Source organism: Lagenorhynchus albirostris, chromosome 17 (assembly GCF_949774975.1).
Source record: "Lagenorhynchus albirostris chromosome 17, mLagAlb1.1, whole genome shotgun sequence".
NCBI lineage: Eukaryota > Metazoa > Chordata > Mammalia > Artiodactyla > Delphinidae > Lagenorhynchus > Lagenorhynchus albirostris.
This window is the reverse complement of record NC_083111.1, coordinates 13,241,223-13,260,928: the sequence shown is the minus strand read 5'-3', so window position 1 is coordinate 13,260,928 and position 19,706 is coordinate 13,241,223. Positions and strand designations below refer to the sequence as shown.

At 37.6% G+C, this 19,706-nt stretch overlaps 1 protein-coding gene across 1 annotated transcript in view; it reads right to left on the bottom strand.

Annotated features, from left to right (window-relative positions):
- Window positions 1-19,706, bottom strand: part of PREX2 (phosphatidylinositol-3,4,5-trisphosphate dependent Rac exchange factor 2) — a 285,362-nt gene that overhangs the window by 78,989 nt on the left and 186,667 nt on the right. Inside the window, exons 32-34 of the mRNA XM_060127864.1 lie at window positions 15,803-16,020; window positions 11,591-11,693; window positions 8,699-8,842 (exon numbers count right to left, since the gene is read on the bottom strand). Coding sequence (XP_059983847.1) covers window positions 8,699-8,842; window positions 11,591-11,693; window positions 15,803-16,020 — 465 coding nt within the window. The remainder of the gene's footprint in view (window positions 1-8,698; window positions 8,843-11,590; window positions 11,694-15,802; window positions 16,021-19,706) is intronic.

Genomic DNA, 19,706 nt, shown 5'->3' with positions numbered 1-19,706 from the left:
CAGAAAAGACCCAAAATAGCCAAAGCAATCTTGAGAAAGAAAATCGGAGCTGGAGGAATCAGGCTCCCTGACTTCAGACTATACTACAAAGCTACAGTAATCAAGACAGTATGGTACTGGCACAAAAACAGAAATATAGATCAGTGGAACAGGATAGAAAGCCCAGAGATAAACCCAGGCACATATGGTCACCTTACCTTTGATAAAAGAGGCAAGTACATACAATGGAGAAAAGACAGCCTCTTCAATAACTGGTGCTGGGAAAAGTGGACAGCTATATGTAAAAGAATGAAATTAGAACATTCCCTAACACAAAAATGTACTCAAAATGGATTAAAGACCTAAATGTAACGCCAGACACTATAAAACTCTCAGAGGAAAACATAGGCCGAACACTCTATGCCATAAATCATAGCAAGATCCTTTTTGAGCCACCTCCTAGTGAAATGGAAATAAAAAAGAAAATAAACAAATGCTACCTAATGAAACTTAAAAGTTTTTGCACAGCAAAGGAAACCATAAATAAGATGAAAAGACAACCCTCAAAATGGGAGAAAATATTTGCAAACGAAGCAACTGACAAGGGATTAATCTCCAAAATAAAGAAGCAGCTCATGCAGCTCAATATCAAAAAAACAAACAACCCAATCCAAAAATGGGCAGAAGACCTAAACAGACATTTCTCCAAAGAAGATATACTGATTGCCAACATACACATGAAAGATGCTCAACATCACTAATCATTAGAGAAATGCAAATCAAAACTACAGTGAGGTATCACCTCACACCAGTCAGAATGGCCATCATCAAAAAATCTACAAACAATAAATGTTGGAGAGGGTGTGGAGGAAAGGGAACCCTCTTGCACTCTTGGTGGGAATGTAAATTGATACAGCTATTATGGAGAACAGTATGGATGTTCCTTAAAAAACTAAAAAGAGAACTACCATATGACTCAGCAATCCCACTACTGGGCACATACCCTGAAAAAAACGTAATCCCAAAAGAGTCATGTACCACAGTGTTCACTGCAGCACTATTTACAATAGCGAGGACATGGAAGCAACCTAAGTGTCCATCGACAGATGAATGGATAAAGAAGATGTGGTACATGTATACTGGACTCTAGGACACGGGGAGGGGGAAGGGTAAGCTGGGACGAAGTGAGAGAGTGGCATGGACATATATACACTACCAAATGTAAAACAGATAGCTAGTGGGAAGCAGCCGAATAGCACAGGGAGATCAGCTCAGTGCTCTGTGACCATCTAGAGGGGTGGGATAGGGAGGGTGGGAGGGAGACGCAAGAGGGAGGAGATATAAGGATATAATAATGTATAGCTGATTCACTTTGTTATATAGCAGCAAATAACACGACAATGTAAAGCAATTATACTCCAATGAAGATGTTAAAAAATAAATAAATAAAAGCAACAATGACAAACAAAAAAAGACGTATAGATAAAGAGAAATCTTAGAATACTGCTTTGACTCCAATGGTCAGTTACTTTAGTTAAAAATAAATAAGCACAAACACATATATAACTTCCCATTAATTTTAAATGTCTTTTGAGTAATATATATTTCTTTCATAACTAACATTTTTGGTTGTTTCTTTTTCCTTTAAACTTTATGCAGTGGTATTGTTAACCTTTTGGAGAGGAAATGAATTATAGGAAAGTATCTAGAAATACAAGATTTCCTTTTGAGAGGTTGCCAGGAATGGCAGGAATGGTGATGGATCCAATTTGGAAATGTAAATTATTTCCCCTTGAAATTATTACTATTAATGAGCCTCGATTTTCAGCAGACTATTTCAAAATGGATAAAAGAATAATCTTTCAAAATTGCTAAATGCAGTAGTCTCTAAACTAATAACGTTTCCTCAAATTGATAAAAACATCACCATTTTGGTGGCAAAAACAGGAAAGTCACTGCTAATTAGTTTTAGCTGTGTTGTGTTTTCTATCTATTCAGATTTCTAGAGCATTGAAGAAATGACAAAAGTTTTAGAGTATTGCTAAATTTAATTTTTTTTAATGGCATTATTGGCTTATAACTGAGCAAAGCACTTGTGGAAAATTAGACAGAAAGTTTCCTACGTTTGCTTTAGAACAGAAAATCGAATTTGTGGGCTTCTTTCAAGGATTATTTGTTTATTCCTTATGATTTCTGCTTTCGTTAGAATATTCACAACTGGTTCAGCAAGCTTCTGGGCCTGAATACACACAAGAAATACAGGAAGTCTTTCTGATAAAGCAATCCTTAAATACATGCCACATTCCCTTCAGTTAACCAAGTGTTATTTGCGAAAGGCCAATATTCCAGGAGGATTCAGTATATCAGCAGTCATACTTCAATGTGAATTCCTCTTCTGAGTTGTAAAGCTAATAATGAAAGCCCTTGCACTGGAGTAAAAGCATAACTTTCACTGCTTAGTAACTCAGTGTGACCCTGGGTATGTTAATTAATATCTGAGATCCTCAGGTTCCTCGTTTGTGAAATGGAAAATAAGAGCACTTACTAACTATGGTTCTTGAGAAATAATTAAATTAAATAATAGGATTAAGACAGCCCATGACTATTCTTATCATTTATGGAATGTATTTTCTGTACAAGGCAAGGTGCCCAATGCCCCCCAGCATGATCTACTTCAATTTCCACAGGAGATATAGGTGACGCTTGACTGTGCTTAGCCAAACAGGAAGTTTGGGGATCTAAGAGTAGGGTCCATGCAAGGACACTTGAATTTGTGATTTAAGGTCAGAAAGACTAGAAGGCGACCACCAGGAAGGGGCAACAGGGGAAATAGAGGCAGGGGGTTGGGAGTGGGAGGGAACAAGAAAACCCCTGGTATCTAGTTTCTATTGGCCAGAATGCCCAGTCCTGCTCTAAAAGCTTGTTACAATAGGAAAAGCAAATTTTCCTTATATTTCTTAATGATATTTTCAAATTAACACCAGTTAAGATTCACAATTATGTAATTTTTTTTTTAAATGTGAAAAGAGTTTAACAGTGTTGCAAAGAGTCTCAGCAATATTTTCTGGCTCATGTATAGGGTTTTAGGGAAATGAACTAAAAAAAAGATGAGTTTTATATTTAAAAAGTAAACTGTGCATGGCAAAGTAGAAGAAGGAGAACATTCCCTTTTTTAGGTGGATAGTCTGGTTATTTATAGTTATTTTTTTAATAAAGAGAGTGGAATGACATTTTACCCAACTAAATTTCTATTCTCAGCAAAAAGAAAAAGTTAAATATATAATAATGTTCAAACTTCAAAGTTTGACCCCTCTTTCGCACTTTCTTGTCTACTTTTAATTCTCATCCATATAATATTTCTTAAAAATAGTATTGACATATTTGACTGAATAAATATTTAATTTATTTAAAAGCACTTAATTAAAAGCAGTATTTAAAATACAACTCGAATTTGTTTGCTTGTTTTACTTCTACTACTTTTGAATTTAGAAGCAAAACATTCCATTAAATGTAGGTATAGTCCGTAAAAAAGGAAAACATAATGAATGTTAGCAGAAATTAAAGATTAAATTATTCTAAGACTGAAAATGAGCCTCACTTCCACTCACTCAAAATGTATTTCATGGCTTTTTCAAGAAAGGGATTAATCAGAAATCTCTGAGGAACAATTTTAAGAATAGTTTCAATCAACTAACACCCTCTTCTGATAGTGCAACAACGGTGCTTTATTGGTTAAATAAGACACTACATACGCACTGTTACAAATCTCCAGAAATGGTCACGATTGGTCAGAATTCCTCAGAACTGGTTGCAACGTTTGTGAGGAAGGCAAGTTTTGTCCATGTTGCCGTGACCAACATTGCAAAAGGCTGTGCTGCTTTGTAAAGAGAGGGGGGTTCACAGGTTCATGTACCCACTCTTAACATTCAGGAAATCTCAACTCTGGGAATTGTTCCTTCCTCTTTTCAAAAGGTATTTAATGTTTTGTTTATAAATACTGTGCAAAACCCAAATGGAAAACTAAAGGATTCATCTTTTAAAGGATCTTAAGAAGAATTCTGCAGGAAAAAAAAAACCACATGAATGAAGGTAACTTAGAAACTGACAATGTTTATAACAAAATATTCCCTTTTGTTTAAAAAATAGAAAATGCTCAAGTTTCTGGGTGATTTTAATTATTCTCTGAGAATAGAAAGACATCTTTTAAAGAGGTAAAAGTTAGGAGTAACAGTTTTGGGTGCCAACTTTTTGCATAGGGGGTGAAGAAACCAAACAGCCCCAAGAATGTGCTTGTGGAGAAGGAACCAGCGCTGCACGTCCCATTTAGTTTAAGGAAAATCACCACCAGAGACTCAGGGAATAGGTACTTAACAACACTTTACAAGGAAGGGACACCACATTCCAGGACATAGTACATAACTAAAGACATAGTACATAACTAAAGAAAAGTCCTTTATCTGATGCCATGTCCCAAAGAGGTAGAATACACGGGTCTAGGAACCAAGGGTAGAAGCAGAAATAGCCATGCTAGCATCTGTGGAGGGTTAAATTGTATCCCTGAAAAAAATATGACAAAGTCCTAACCCCCGGTGGCTGCAAATGTGACCTAATTTTGATATAGGGTCTTACAGATGAAATCAAATTAAAATGAGGTCACACTGGATTCGGGTATGCCAGAATCCAAGGACTGTTGTCCTTTTAAGAAAAGGGAGATTTGGACAGAGACACAGAGACAGACACACAGAGGGAAGAAGGCCATGTGAAGACAGAGGCAGAGACTGTAATTATGCTGCCACAAGCCAAGGAATGCCGGTAACCACCAGACGCCAGAAGGGGTAAGAAAAGATACTTCCTTAGAGCCTGCCAAGGGGACATGGCCTGTGAACATCTTGGTTTCAGACGTCTAGCCTCCAGAACTATGACAGAATACATTTCTGTTGTTTTAAACCACCCAGTTTGTGGTCATTTTTATGGCAGTGTTGGGAAACTTATCAATTCCAGTGGCTCACTTGGGGTATGTGTGCTTCCCATCCCTGAAACTCTGGCTCCACAGTTTTAAGGGTCCTGATCCCCAAAGGGGCACACTTTCCCTAGGAGACAAAGAAGGGGCCCCACTGAACTGTAAACTCTGGTTGACACCCAGGCACCTGAGTCTCCTTGTGCCAAGGCACCGTCCAACAAGAAAAGAAATCACTATCTTGGCAGGCTAATCTACCCTGCTCATCATAAGGCAGTAGGGCTACTGTTACATAACGAGGATAAGAAGAAATATGTCTGGCATTCAGGTAATCCGCTCAGGTCCCTCTTGGTACCCCCTCGCCCAAGTTTGATGGTAAATGGACACATGCAGCAATCCGGGCCTGAGAAGGACATAGCGACACCAGGGAATCAGGCCTCTTGGGGCTGAAGGTCTTAGTCATGCCACGAAGACCAGCAGAGGTTCAGGCTGAGAACGAGGCTACCGTACAAAGTATGGCATAAGAGGGAAAATGAGAATCTGTCGTAGCCCCAAGACCCTCTGCAGCAGCATATTAATATGCTGCTAAATTATTCCCCCAGGAACAGAGGCCCATCACAGTCAGGAAGGACACCCTCCCTACACAAAGGAATAGATCAAGATGCGGACTATGGCAGATCCTCTAAAGCTACCCACTCAGAGCCCCTTTCAGAAACGAAGGGCTCTTTGCCCAGCTGCTGTGATTGCCAGAAGACATCCCTCAGCTGTCAGCTCTACAGGGCCTCTTCAGCCTCTGCTAAAAAAAAAACTGGCCCACCCAAATCACATCTCCTTCTCGGTGCAGCCCAAGTCCTAAAGAGGTAACAACGCAGAAGCAAAAAGGCCCGGTTCTCACTGCCCCGGCTCCCCAGAATCTAGAAGTGTCAAACACTTGTGAAATGGATTAATGTAACTAAGCACAGAGTAACTAGATAACTGCACAGTGGTTTATAATCCGCATAGCTCTGTGCTTTCTCACTCTTGGTGGATAAGCTTCTAAAAGATACTGGTATCTGTGCCCCACTTCCCAGAGATTCTGACTTCCTTGGTTCAGCGTGGAACCAAGGAACCAAGCATGGGTATTTTCTAACACGTTCCCAAGGTGATTAAAGGGCAGCCAGCTTGAGAACCACTGAGAGAGCATGAAAGCAAGCCAGGGACCCTGGATATCTATCTTCCTTGGACTCCCATTTCCACCCAGTTTATAGTTACTTGCTTTATCTTACCAAGGGCTCAGGGATCCTAAAAGGATTAATTCTCTGACTTGTAGGAAGTAATTCTAGAAGACTGCTTTCGTGTGGCCTTTACCTTCTAGCATTTTGGTTATGCTTTGTGCTGACTTTTCTGTCTGGCTGTTTCTGTGGTCCAAACCTTGGAAATCTGCCTTTTTGCCATTTTGTCTGCCTAGACTCTTTTTCTCCAGCAGCTCTGGTTTTTAGCAACGTACGTTCCCTAAAAGTTTACCCTGCTTGCCTCCAACCCTGGCATTCCTGATTTACTAGTTGGTCCCATCTCTGCAGGGGGCCCCATTCATCCATGTGCCCTCCTTTGCCCAAGGATCCATGCAGACAAGAAAAAACGAGAAGGCAGGACATTTGCTTCTTGTTCTAGGTACCTGGTACCACGGACAACCTTAGAGCACTGACTCTAATACATTTCCCAGGAAATTTTCAAATTCACCTACTTTTCTCTTTATTATTTGCTAACAAAGACTCACATACTCACAAAACTAAAATCCTTCCATTAAACGTTCATCCCAGGAATAGACTCCATTTGGAATCTCTCCCATTTACCACCACTTTCAAATACCAGATGGTAATCGCCGCTCAAGCTAGGGCTGAATTTCCTGTGCTTCTCTCAAGCTGATGAAAACTCAGTTACTAATGATTCCTCATGGGAGTTTTGTGAATGCGGGGGAACCTCTGCAACTCCTTTAAATAAACAACCTTATCACTGACAGATTTTTAATGAGACAGACTATTTTCCAGTCTTCTTTACCTATCTGTGACCTCCACTGCAGAAGTGTTTCCACTGTCGCCTCATCAAATCATTTTTCATATTTTACTGCTGTGTGAATGCTAAAACCTAATGTTTGCTAGAATTTTTCTTTACATTACACTGTAAAAGCAACAGTGTACTCAATGAAATCATATATATTTCAGGATTGTTTTTAAATTAGCTTTAGCCACAGTTAAAAAATAGAGGTTACTTGCAAAATCATGTTTTCCCTATGCACACTGGCTGCTGGGTATGAATATTCAGCTATTTATGGTTGGTGTGTCACAAATGTAATCACTTTTTTAGAAAAGATGATTAATGCCATCTGTCATCTCAGTAATGATTTCAAAGACAGAATTTTTTAAAAGAGAGAAATAAAGGAAAAGAAATGAAGAGCCTTTAACAAGGGCAAGGTCTGGTTAAACCCTATAAAAGTTAATATTCCAGACCAGCAGCCTTTCCTTTCTTCTAAAACTACTGATCTCTGTAATGGCTTTTAACATATTTTAGGCTAAACTATTCTCCTAACATAGTTCCAAAGGTCTATTTTTGTTCAATTTCTTTTTTATTTCTTTTCATTGCAGATTCTTGTATTACCTACATAGACCCTATCACATAAATGAAAATACCTTCGAATAACTCCTAAGATCTCTGTGCTGAAATTTTTCTCTGCTTAAATGTATTCTTGCCAAGTATCTGAGGTAGTCAGTTTTAAACTATGGCAATTGAAGGAAGAGTAATCTATCTTTTAGAATTATAACAACATGCATGTGGTACAAAGCAGAATTTTCACTTGGCAGTGAATTTAGATTTCATATGCCTCTGTGTTCTTCCGTTACTGAGATGGATTTGATTCCTCTACTCTTCTCATTTTTTATTAGAATATAAAAATTCTACAGCAATACCAATGCAGTCTTGAAAACTCAAAAGAAAAAATGAAATGTTCTGTGGTACCACTCAGAGAAATTGATACAATCTTGATCACAGCATGAATTAAAAAAAAAATCATACACAAAAAGATACTATACAATAATCTGAATTTCTGACCTTTTCTGGCAGCATCTGTGACCACAGAAATAAAAAAGATCCTAAAAAAGATCCAGGACCTTCCCTGGGAAATCACGTCACTGCAAGAATCTTCTTATTCATGTTATTCTTAATTTCTTCTACTGCAGTTAACACTCATTGTTTATTTGCCAAAACAATTTTTTTACTATGAAAGGAATACATTTTTACTGACAAAAAAATTGACACAATGCAAAAAAACTTAAAGATTAAAATATCATCCATTTAATCATCCAATGATACATTTTACACACATGTAAGTATATACATACATGTATGACATAATTGACACTATAATATAAATTCTTTTTTGTAATCTGCGTGGGTATATTATCAAACTTCTTCTACCTCATAAAATATCTTAACCAACCAATTTTAATGGTTCTACCATAATTTACTTAAGCCAAATTAATTTATCTTTATTTAAGCCACTCATGCCTTATTTCTCCACTATAAATAATGCTGCAATCCTATTTGATAAATATTTAAACCATACAAAATTCTTTCCTTAACAAACATTCCCACCAGTAAACATATTACCTAGGTACTATGAATAAATTTTTGAATTAATGAACAAAAAGGATAGTCACAAGTACATTTTAAAAAATTGATAAAGAAAATAATTTAAGTACATGAAGTATAGTAAAGAAAGCAGTTTACCTTGTGCAAAAAGAACAGGATGAATTTTAAACCCTCCTCCGTTTTTCAACCTTTGCGGCAGTTGTTCAAAATGATAACTATCGATGTAGAAGTAAACTTTCAGAGCTTGCCGGCTTCCTTCAGCTTGATAAGTAAGAGGAACATCTAAAATGACATTTAATGTTATATTACTTCCTAAAATCAGGATATTTTATTTAGTACATTTGTTAAGCTTTAAAAAGAATCCCAGGGCTTCCCTGGTGGCGCAGTGGTTGAGAGTCCGCCTGCCGGTGCAGGGGACACGGGTTCGTGCCCCGGTCTGGGAAGATCCCGCATGCCGCGGAGCGGCTGGGCCCGTGAGCCATGGCCGCTGAGCCTGCGCGTCCGGAGCCTGTGCTCCGCAACGGGAGAGGCCACAGCAGTGAGAGGTCCGCGTACCACCAGAAAAAAAAAAAAAGAATCCCGAAAATTACTAGAAACTAATATATTAAAAGTACCCACGTGTATTAAAGCTCAGGATTGGCATACTGACAGTGCTATTTGGTGAAAGAGTATTAAATCAGGTTCTCATTAGCTAAAGCAACAGATTTATTACTGTACTGTATATAAAATTCTGTAATAGAAAACTTCGTTACACTTTAACACACCGGGTGTCTCACTTAACTAAATGAGAAGTTTAGCTACACATGGTTTGGAATCACAATTTCCCAGGACAGCTGCCTCATTCATATTTTAGTCAAGATGAGTCCTTGGGGTACACTTCTGAAGTAGTGTGCAAGAAACTGAGCACATAGCAACCATTATCACAATTAGCACGTGTTTTGCAAGTTCCATTCCCCGAGCACCAGATCAAAAATGCCCTACCTGTCCCTTCATTTTCATCCTTTGCTCTTTTTCTATTTCCTGTCATGCATTCATATTATCTTCTAATTTATTAACAAAATAACTTATTTATCTCACTTATTATTTATCTCTGTTTAGTTCTCTATTGTATCCAACACTTGGCCATAAGTAGGCACTTAAGAAATTTTCGATGAATAAATGATTATAATTTCTAGATAACAGATTAAATGAATACTTATTGAGTCCCTATTTATTGTACTAGACATTGGAAATGTGCAAATAAGTAAAAACCTTTCCCAGACCTGAAATATCTGTTTAGATCTTCTACCATAATACATAGGGGATCCTCAGACTTATGAACAAACAAGAAACAGAAAAATAACAAACTCCTGAAGATTTCTTGGATTGATAGACACATTTTAAACCTATTTGTGACAATGTTGAAATGGTAGATAAATGATCATAACTTGCAGAAACTATAGATTAAGCCCTAGGTGTTGCTATTTCTCTGAATGTATACTTCTAAAACAATGCCTTTGTTAGGTTTAATGATGGCCAATTGCTAAAGAAAAGGGATACTTTTCAATCTTTCAATTCAATTTCATAAAGTAACTTCTTTGCAACATTAGATACAACCAAGTTCTGTTGAAATTCTATTCTTCATTCTGCACAGCAAGTTTGTTTATCCTTCTACGTTTATAACCATAAAGTCTTTCTGCCTGATGCACTGTATAAACTGAATTGATATTTGTTCATTCATTTACTTGAAAAAAAATATTGGCCTTTTTGTTCCAGGTATCTCTTGAGTGCTGGATATACAGCAATGAACAAGATAGGTTTTGCCGTCTTGGAAATTGTACAGGATGAATAAATGAATCAAGATAGTTAATGTGATTATATTTGTACACACTAAATTTTTTGACACTTGGATAAAATAATTTTTAATTTGCATTTTTAAGCTGGCAAAAATGTAGACTGTGTGTCTACTTCTTCAGAATTAAACTATAAATTTTATCAATTATTGTCAGATCAAACAACTATAATGTCTCTGTATATTCTTGGCTCTAAACACTGTTTTCATTGCTTGCTAACACACTGTCTACAGGATCAACTGAAGATAAGGAGTGGAAACCCAATTCAATCAGTTTTGCTAAGTAATAATTATATATTTGAGTGAACGTTTTGCTGGCCTCAGAGATTATCCACATAGCCAGAAATGTTAGGGCAGTTCTTTTATTAAAAGAAGTCTTGACATGAAAAAAGCAGCAGAAAGGACAAATGTTCTGTGATCCCACTTATATGAGGTACGTAGCGTAAGCAAATTCAGAGCCAGAAAGTGGAAGAGAAGTTACCAGGAATTGGAGAAGCGGGGGAGGGTAGTGATTGTTTAAGGAGTATGGAGTTTCTGTTTGGGAAGATGAAAAAGTTCTGGAGACGGATGGTGGAAATGGCTGCACAACATTTTTTTTTTTTTTTTTTTTTTTTGCGGTACGCGGGCCTCTCACTGCTGTGGCCTCTCCCGCTGCAAAGCACAGGCTCCGGACGTGCAGGCCCAGCAGCCATGGCTCACGGGCCCAGCCGCTCCGCGGCACGTGGGATCCTCCCGGACCGGGGCACGAACCCACGTCCCCTGCATCAGCAGGCGGACTCTCAACCACTGCGCCACCAGGGAAGCCCCATGCACAACATTTTGAATGAACTTAATACCACTGAATTGTACACTGAAAATGGGTTAAATGGTAAATTTTATGGTATGTATATTTCACCACAATAACAAAAAAGAAAGAAAAGGCAATCTTGAGTAGCACAATATTTGACACACACACTCCGAAAAAGTTTTAGAGGTCAGACTAATAGCTAAAAACAAAAGTATAAAATTAGCTGTAAATTTAATTTATATATACTTTCTATCACTTCCCCAGTTGGTTATTACTATTTTACCCTAAATATAATATTTTATATAAAACTTAAACTGCATATCAAATATATTCATATCAAAGTTATGACATATGTTGTCGTCTGATGCCAAAGAAATTTTACAAAACATACATGAAATATTTAACTACTTACTTGCAACCAGTGGTTCCTCTTCTGATGGTTTAAAGTAAAAAGAAACCTTTTCCAAATCAAATAGTGCAACCAGTGTATCTTCTAGCATGGCTTGTTCATCTGTCTAGAAAGAAATAAAAACAATACATGATATGATAGGACTGTTTGGGATAAAACATAATATAACATAATACAACGTAACAACTCCAGATCAAAACTAGGTTCACTTGTGTTTTATTTAAGTACAAACCAAATTATCAACACATCTAAGAATTTACTGCCTAAAATGAAATTAACAAATCCTCAGTTATGTTTCTTTTGTAGTTTTATATTTTCCCTTTTCTCTGCTGTCTAAATGATTTTTTCAGTCTATTTTGTAGCTAGATTCTAGTTCTATTGATTTTGTTTATTAGTTACAAATGTGTACACACAAAAAAATGCTATTTGCCTCTACATCTCTATAATCTGACAAATATAACAGCTGAAAGACAAAAATATTGTTTTCTTAAAAAGCCCAGTACATAATGGTCATCGTACTTTACGATAAGATAACCTGTGCATTATTCAATTTGCAATTTGTGAAAACTGTGATAAAAGCAATTTGCATGTATGTAATGATTTTTCTTCCAAAGAGCCTGGGGACAAGAATCATTTTCACTTGCCTTTATGGGGCCTTAATCTAGAATCTTGTGAATATGATATTTGATTTGTTTTAATCATTCATTTCATTCCTACAGCATATTTTACAGCTGAGGCAGGTAAGGCCCAGACATGGTAACAAGTTCACTGCATATCTCAGTGACATCATCTTTCTATTATTGGATCTGGCCTTCCTATTAGCAGTTCAGTGCACTATCTAAAGTCCTTTACTAATTTCCTCATGAAAGAATAATTAACCTAATCATACACAACTTTTCTTTCAAAGGTACATTTGTTTCCTTAAGAATGTCAATGATCCTTTTTTTTTTTTTTTTTTGCGGTACGCGGGCCTCTCACTGTTGTGGCCTCTCCCGTTGCGGAGCACAGGCTCCGGACGCGCAGGCTCAGCGGCCATGGCTCACGGGCCCAGTCGCTCCGCGGCATGTAGGATCTTCCCGGACCGGGGCACGAACCCGTGTCCCCTGCATCGGCAGGCGGACTCTCAACCACTGTGCCACCAGGGAAGCCCAAATGATCCTTTTTAACAATAATTTTAACATGCTTTACCCGCATTTTAAAAGTTGCTGTAAGCTTATAGCCATATTTTGGGGGCAGCATGAGTAGAGGGTGAAGGAGATGGTAAAGAATTTCCATTGTGTATGGGAAAAAAACCCACTAAGGCAGCCTCAGACCCCAAAGAAGGACTGCATGAATACCAAAAGGTTAATAGCATCATCACCTTTGTACCTTAGTTTGGTACTTAATATAATGGATGGTACACAGTAAGTGCTGGATAAATGTTTATAAGACTGTTACTTTTTAAAGTCCTTTGAAGCAGCAGAAAAATGCCATGAACCTGGAATTGTAGGGACAGGACTAAAGAACCAGCATTCTTCCAATTGAGAGGAATACACACAGGAAGAAATGTCCCAAACAGGTTGCGCTCCGATTGTAACTTGCAGATGTGGCTAAAGCCATACGCAAGGACCTAGGACTGCGCTCAGAGCCCAGGAACACACAGACCGCCAGTGCCTGCAGCTCCCAGGGAGCTCTTCACAGTTCTAGGAGGCCCTAAGTGCTCTTGTTACAAAGGCAGAAAGATTACAAGTTTCTTTGACATTTTTTTTAACTACCTTTGAATTTTTTTAATCAATTCTTTAAATAAACTTAAGGGTTTCATAAGACCTATTTAAAACAACAAAACAGCTTTCTTGAGATATAATTCACATACCATAAAATTCACCCATTTTAAGTATACAGCTCAGGGGTTTTTAGTATATATGCAGAGTTGTGTAACTATCACCATCATCCGATTTTAGAATATTTTCACCACCCCAAAAAAGAAACTCAGTACCCATTAGCATTCATCCTCCATATACCTTCCTCCAATCCTTAGCCCCAGGCAACCACTAGCCTATTTTCAGTCTCTAAAGTTTGCCTATTATTACGTAATAATGTAATCAAATACGTGGTCTTTAGTAACTGGTTTATTTCTCTTAACATGTTTCCAAGGTTCATCCATGTTGTAGCATGTATCAGTACCTCACTCCTTTTTACTGCTGAATAATATTTCATTGTATGGATATACCCCAACTTGTTTATCCACTCATCAGACAGCTCATGGACATTTGGGTTGTTTCCACTTTTTAGGTATTATGAATAATCTTGCCAGGAACATTTGTGTACAAGTTTTGTTAGAATATAAGTTTTCTTTTCTCTTGGATATTACCTAGGAGTAGAATTTCTGGGTCATATGGAAATTCCACATTTAACAATTTGAGGAACTGCCAAAATGTTTTCCAAAATGGCTGCACCATTTTCCATTCCCCCCAGCAGTGTCTGAGGGTTACAATTTCTCTACATCCTCACCAACACTTGTGCCTGTCTGTCTTTTAGATTGTAGCCATCCACATCACTGTGACATAGTATCTCATTGTAGTTTTTGAGTTACACATCCCCAATGGCTAATGATGTTAATTGTCTTTTCATGTGCTTTTGGCCATGTTATATCTTCTCTGGAGAAATGACCACTCAAATCCTTTGCCTGGGGCTTCCCTGGTGGCGCAGTGGTTGAGAGTCCGCCTGCCGATGCAGGGGACACGGGTTCCCGGTCCGGGAAGATCCCACATGCCGCGGAGCAGCTGGGCCCGTGAGCCACGGCCGCTGAGCCTGTGCGTCCAGAGCCTGTGCTCCGCAACAGGAGAGGCCACAACAGTGAGAGGCCCGTGTACCGCAAAAAAAAAAAAAAAATCTTTGCCTGCTTTTTAATTGAGATGTCTTTTTATTCTTTAGTTTTAAGGATTCTTTATATAGTCTGGATATGTCACTTACCAGATGTATGAATTACAAATACATTCCCCCATTCCTTGAGATTTCAAATAAATGTACCAGCACTTGCCTAGACAATGGCAGTTTTTAAGAAAAGAATAGAAATGAAGCCTCATTCATTAATTAATTTGTTCAACAAATACTTAAAGCCTACCATGTATTAGGAAGAGTGCATCTTATCTTACGTAATTTTTATTTGATAGGCAATGATTAATTAGTATTTATTTTGTTTTTAAACACTTTTCAAGGGACTTATTTCAAAGTTTTCATTAATTAAATCTTTCTTATTTGGTTATATTAGCAACCAAATAAAAAATTGATCACCCACATGGAGTGTATAGAGTCTTTTCAAAAGAATCTAATCCTGTTTCTCTGAATTTCATTCAGCTGAATGGACTTTCTTACCTTACCATTCCAGAACTTTTTATGACCGTGCAGTACAGCAATTACCCCCCTGTCCTCAATACCATTGAAGAAAAACATTATTTTGATGTATAAACTCATATACAATCGTTTAAAAACTCAACCATGTTACTTGGTAGCTACATTTTCTATGTGTACTTTAACAGATAAAATACCGTCTCATGTTTCAAATCAAAATTATATTTAACACGCACCTTAAGTTTAAATAAACTGAACATATTTGCCTTTATACATCATGACAACTATCAGAACCACAGGAAGTATATGTGAAAAAACTCTAAGTTCACCACAGTTTTATCAAATATTCCGAGATGTTTTCTTCATCTCCGCTGTGGACAACTGATGCATAAACACGGAATATTTTACAGTAATTAAGGCAATGTTCTTAGATTTAACAGGAAAAACATGCACACAAAGGAAGGAAATAAAATCATTTAACACATGCAAATTCTAACCAGATTGTCAGACAGTATGGCATGCAAGTTGTCAGAGCTCTTCTAAGAGCACGTTCCAGAACATCAACCTCAGGGGGAGCTCGGGTCTCATGGCAGACTCTTCCTTCTGAACTGCAAATAAGCAACCGCAGCAGATACTCTTTCCTCTGCTGACCTTTCTCGGCCGGTGCTCAGGGATACAGGAATTGGTAACAGATGGAGGCTTTCTCAGCTTTTAGCAGCCATTGAGAATAAAAATCAGGAAAGATATTTCCACATACTTATTAAAGTTATATTTGCCCATGGAAAAACATATCCTTTTAAAGGAGCTGTTTTATGTTTTATTGGGAATAGGTCCCAATGTACGTTCCAGTTGACACAGCCAGTGGGAGGCATTGTGGTTCCTTACCAAGTTTGGTGACAGAAGTGACTGAAAGTGAAAAAGAACTCCTGCATTCGCTATCTGGTCCAGCCACCTTCTGCTGGCTTCCCAAGTCTCCATCTCATTTTCCTTGCTGTTGTCAAACATCTGGTTTAAGGCGGCCATGAGCTGCTCGGAGAAGGCACAGACTGTGGCCACAAGACTCTGGCAGAAGACCATGTCTCTTCGGAGCTGTGTCTCACTGTCTGTGATCCAGGAGAACATAAAGGAAGTTTTGGAAAACGTCATAGTTGAATAAGACCAATTCATTCAGCATTTGCATTCACCGTTATTTCATCCGTTCCCTAAACTCACACCATGGGAAGAATGTGAATTTGAGCTCTATTCATGAGCACATACGTTTGAGCAAGTATGCCTTTTAGAAAACACTGAACACCCAAAAATGTTAGAAACATTAAGCTCATTTTTCTTAATTGATATTGTAACTTTATTTTGCGATCACTAAATTGTTTTATAAAACCCAATACAATAAGCCTTTATTTTATTTACTTTATTTTTCATGATGGAACACAATTTGTACTAGTACATGACACTTTCCTAAAGAAAACTCAAAGTCCAGTTTTTCAGTTTGTGCTGGTAAATGAAATAAAATATTATTAGTACTAAATTTTAAAAAATTACCTACTAGACCTATTCAAATATTAATGTGAAACACACATGGGGAAGAGTATCATGTCCAATTGCTTGTAATAATATGCAAATCTGGATATCTTAAATATGCAAATGTATCTCCTGAAGTCACCTATTCAACTTCATAAGGTATAAACAGGTCCAGTTCATAAATTCCTATATATTTTTTGAAATAGGTAAAATATTTGCAGTTCTAGCATAAATTGATTTTTACTAGCATTCTTATTCTACAATTAACCGGACTTTTGATTGACCCACTTTGAAGGTATGTTTACCCTGTGAAGTACCAGTCCTGGACCTCAGGTTTTTCAAATGGAAAGCAGCTGTGCCCCTGAGAACCTGATCCGAAAAGGTTCACTTCTCTGGGGCGCTGGATGTAACACAAACTACATAAACAACATGAACACCAAGCCATATATTCTATACACTGAGAAATCTCTTGTACTAGAGGAACGGCACAGGTAAATATCATCGTACTCCCAAAAGTGCACTGAATATTTTGAGAGCTCAGAATCTCCTGAAATGAAGAAGCATTGTCAATAATTAGTGTATAACGTAGATAAACATGCTGCCTTTACTCAGCAATGAGTTCTTGCTTTATTGATAGAAAGGCATAGTTTTTAAGTTGTTTACCAAGAACATGGAACACCTGTTTTTAATGACCCTCAAAGCATGTGTACACATAATTGCTGCTTGTTACTTAGTTTCACTGTTAGTAAAAGCTACTCTTGAAAATTTTGTTAGAAACAGGATAATATATTGAAAATATTTAATTATATGATAAAAATATTCATTGACTAGGTGGAACTATATGAACTTGCTGTTTTAGTAGGTCAACATGATTGAATATGGCAACTCCATATAGTTCAACCTGTTAATTTAACTAACAACATGTGTTAGACATTTCCTTTAAGTAGTTATATACTATGTTCCTGCTCTAATAGACAGAAAAGAGCGTTTTACAGGTCACTATAAAATGGCTAAACTGGGAAAGAACTTTGTCCAATTCTCAACTAAGAAAAAAAACAAAACACTTATTCCGTTGTGCATAATTTCTAACTGGGTGTAGACATTCAACAAATATTTACTGAATGAAAATAATGAACCAGTAGAGCAACTAACAAACAAATGAAATAAGTGAAATGAAAATGTATGAGCTCATTCTCTGGCTTCTTGAAATGACTGGATTTAGTTTGACTTAAAAGGGTGATCCTTGGGCTTCCCTGGTGGCGCAGTGGTTGAGAGTCCACCTGCCGATGCAGGGGACACGGGTTTGTGCCCTGGTCCGGGAAGATGCCACATGCCGCGGAGCGGCTGGGCCCGTGAGCCATGGCCACTGGGCCTGCGCGTCGGGAGCCTGTGCTCCACAACGGGAGAGGCCACAACAGTGAGAGGCCCGCGTACCACAAAAAAAAAAAAAAAAAAGGTGATCCTTGGTCCATGGGCCCTCTGGCTGCGGGCCACCCTCCTCCCCTCACCACCCAGCAAACTTGAAATCATTCTTCAAGAGTCAACTCATTGAACTACTAAAATATTATCTCCCTTTGGGGAATGTCCTCTCTCCTTCAGGAAGTCTGTGCATTTCTTTCTGCCCCTGCAGGTCTGGGGGTGTCTCCCCCTACTGAAGGGCTAATGACCTAGCATTGTGAGAGTTTGCTCACATGCTTGTCTTCCCCCAGGGACCGTCAGCACATCAACGCCAGGGGAAGTGGTATATCATGTGATTTATGCTCAGGGACTTGAGAGGCATATAATCTGCTTTCAACTTCCCGTTCTGCCAATTTTAATCTATACAATTCTAGGTTTCAGATCCCTATTCGTAAAATAGGGGTTATTCCTACTTCTTAGATCTGTGATGAAGATAAATGAGATAAAAACATTTAAAGCACTTAGCAAGGTGAAAACAGACAGTGATATTATCATGATTCTTCTTTTCCCTAGCAGCTAGCATGGTGCCTGGCACATGTGTGCTCAGTTTTATTGCTAAATAGAGAAGGAACATCATGATAAAGAAAGAAACCCAATAAGCAAACTTTCAGCAAAAACATACAGGTCTTTTCCTTTTAATTATGCAGCTGTTCGAAAGTCACAAGTGTCCATCCTTTACCAAAGCTATTCTCATTCCTCATTTTTATCAATAAGAACTACAGCAAGAATCACAACAGCTGCTCCCAGCTTCTAGTAAAAGAAGAAAAGCAAGTTCTGTTTTTTTTGACAGCTCGTTTATTTTCGCCAAGTAAAAATTCCCTTGTAGTGGGAATACACTCAAAACAAATGGATTTTTACCTATCAAAGGCTTCCGTTTCATTTCAGTATTTAAGCACCTACTTAAATTCATCTTCTACAGACATGTTTAAAAACATTAACACTTAATTTAGTCTCAACTGTTTAAAAAACTCAAATTCCATTGTAAGTTTGCTGATCTGAAAAGAATGAGATGGTTTCTAGACATGCAAGTAATCTGTCATTATTCTGAGATTGTAGGGGAAAGAAAGCAAAATAAACAAAGAAACAAAAAGAAGAGATCAGAGAGACAGAAAGACAGGAATAAAAGACAATTAAGAATAATGTTTAGCAGACCCAGTCCACCCTTTTCAAGTGAAAAGCATAATTTTATAGCCAACAATATGGAGTAATCTGGCTATGTTTGGTATCATTCAAATGTAACAAAGAAAAAAGGAGTAAATCAAGTAGGAAAAAGGAGAATTATGATAGAAATAGAAAAATGAAATTGAAATCAAAATAAGAACAGCCATCTGAATATTAATAAATAAAGCAATGCATTCCAGGACCATTTCTGGAATTGGCAGAACTAAGTTTGAATTTCAAAACTGCACCTACTATTTATTTATTCACCCAGTAAGGCATCTCTATGCCTAATCTTCTAGATGTCCCAAAGTATGTGTTGATTGACTACCATGTGCTAGTTATTCATCTGCTTGAATGTAGATTTCTTCCCCTTTAAAACTGTGGAAACAATAATAATATTCTCACAGAGTAGTTGTGAGAACTCAGTGAAATCCATAAAAATGAGGTCCATCGACTACGCTGTCGTTATTAAAGCTCAAAAAATGTAAGATACTTTTGATATTATTACTCAGTCAAAAAGCAAAGCAAAAACCAAGCATCAAAAAAAACAAAAGGCCCTCTTGGTTAAGTTGGCTCGTTCATTCGTTTATAATTTAAATTTTCCAAGTGTGACAGATTGTAAAAGTGCTCACAAATTCTTCCCCTCTCTGTG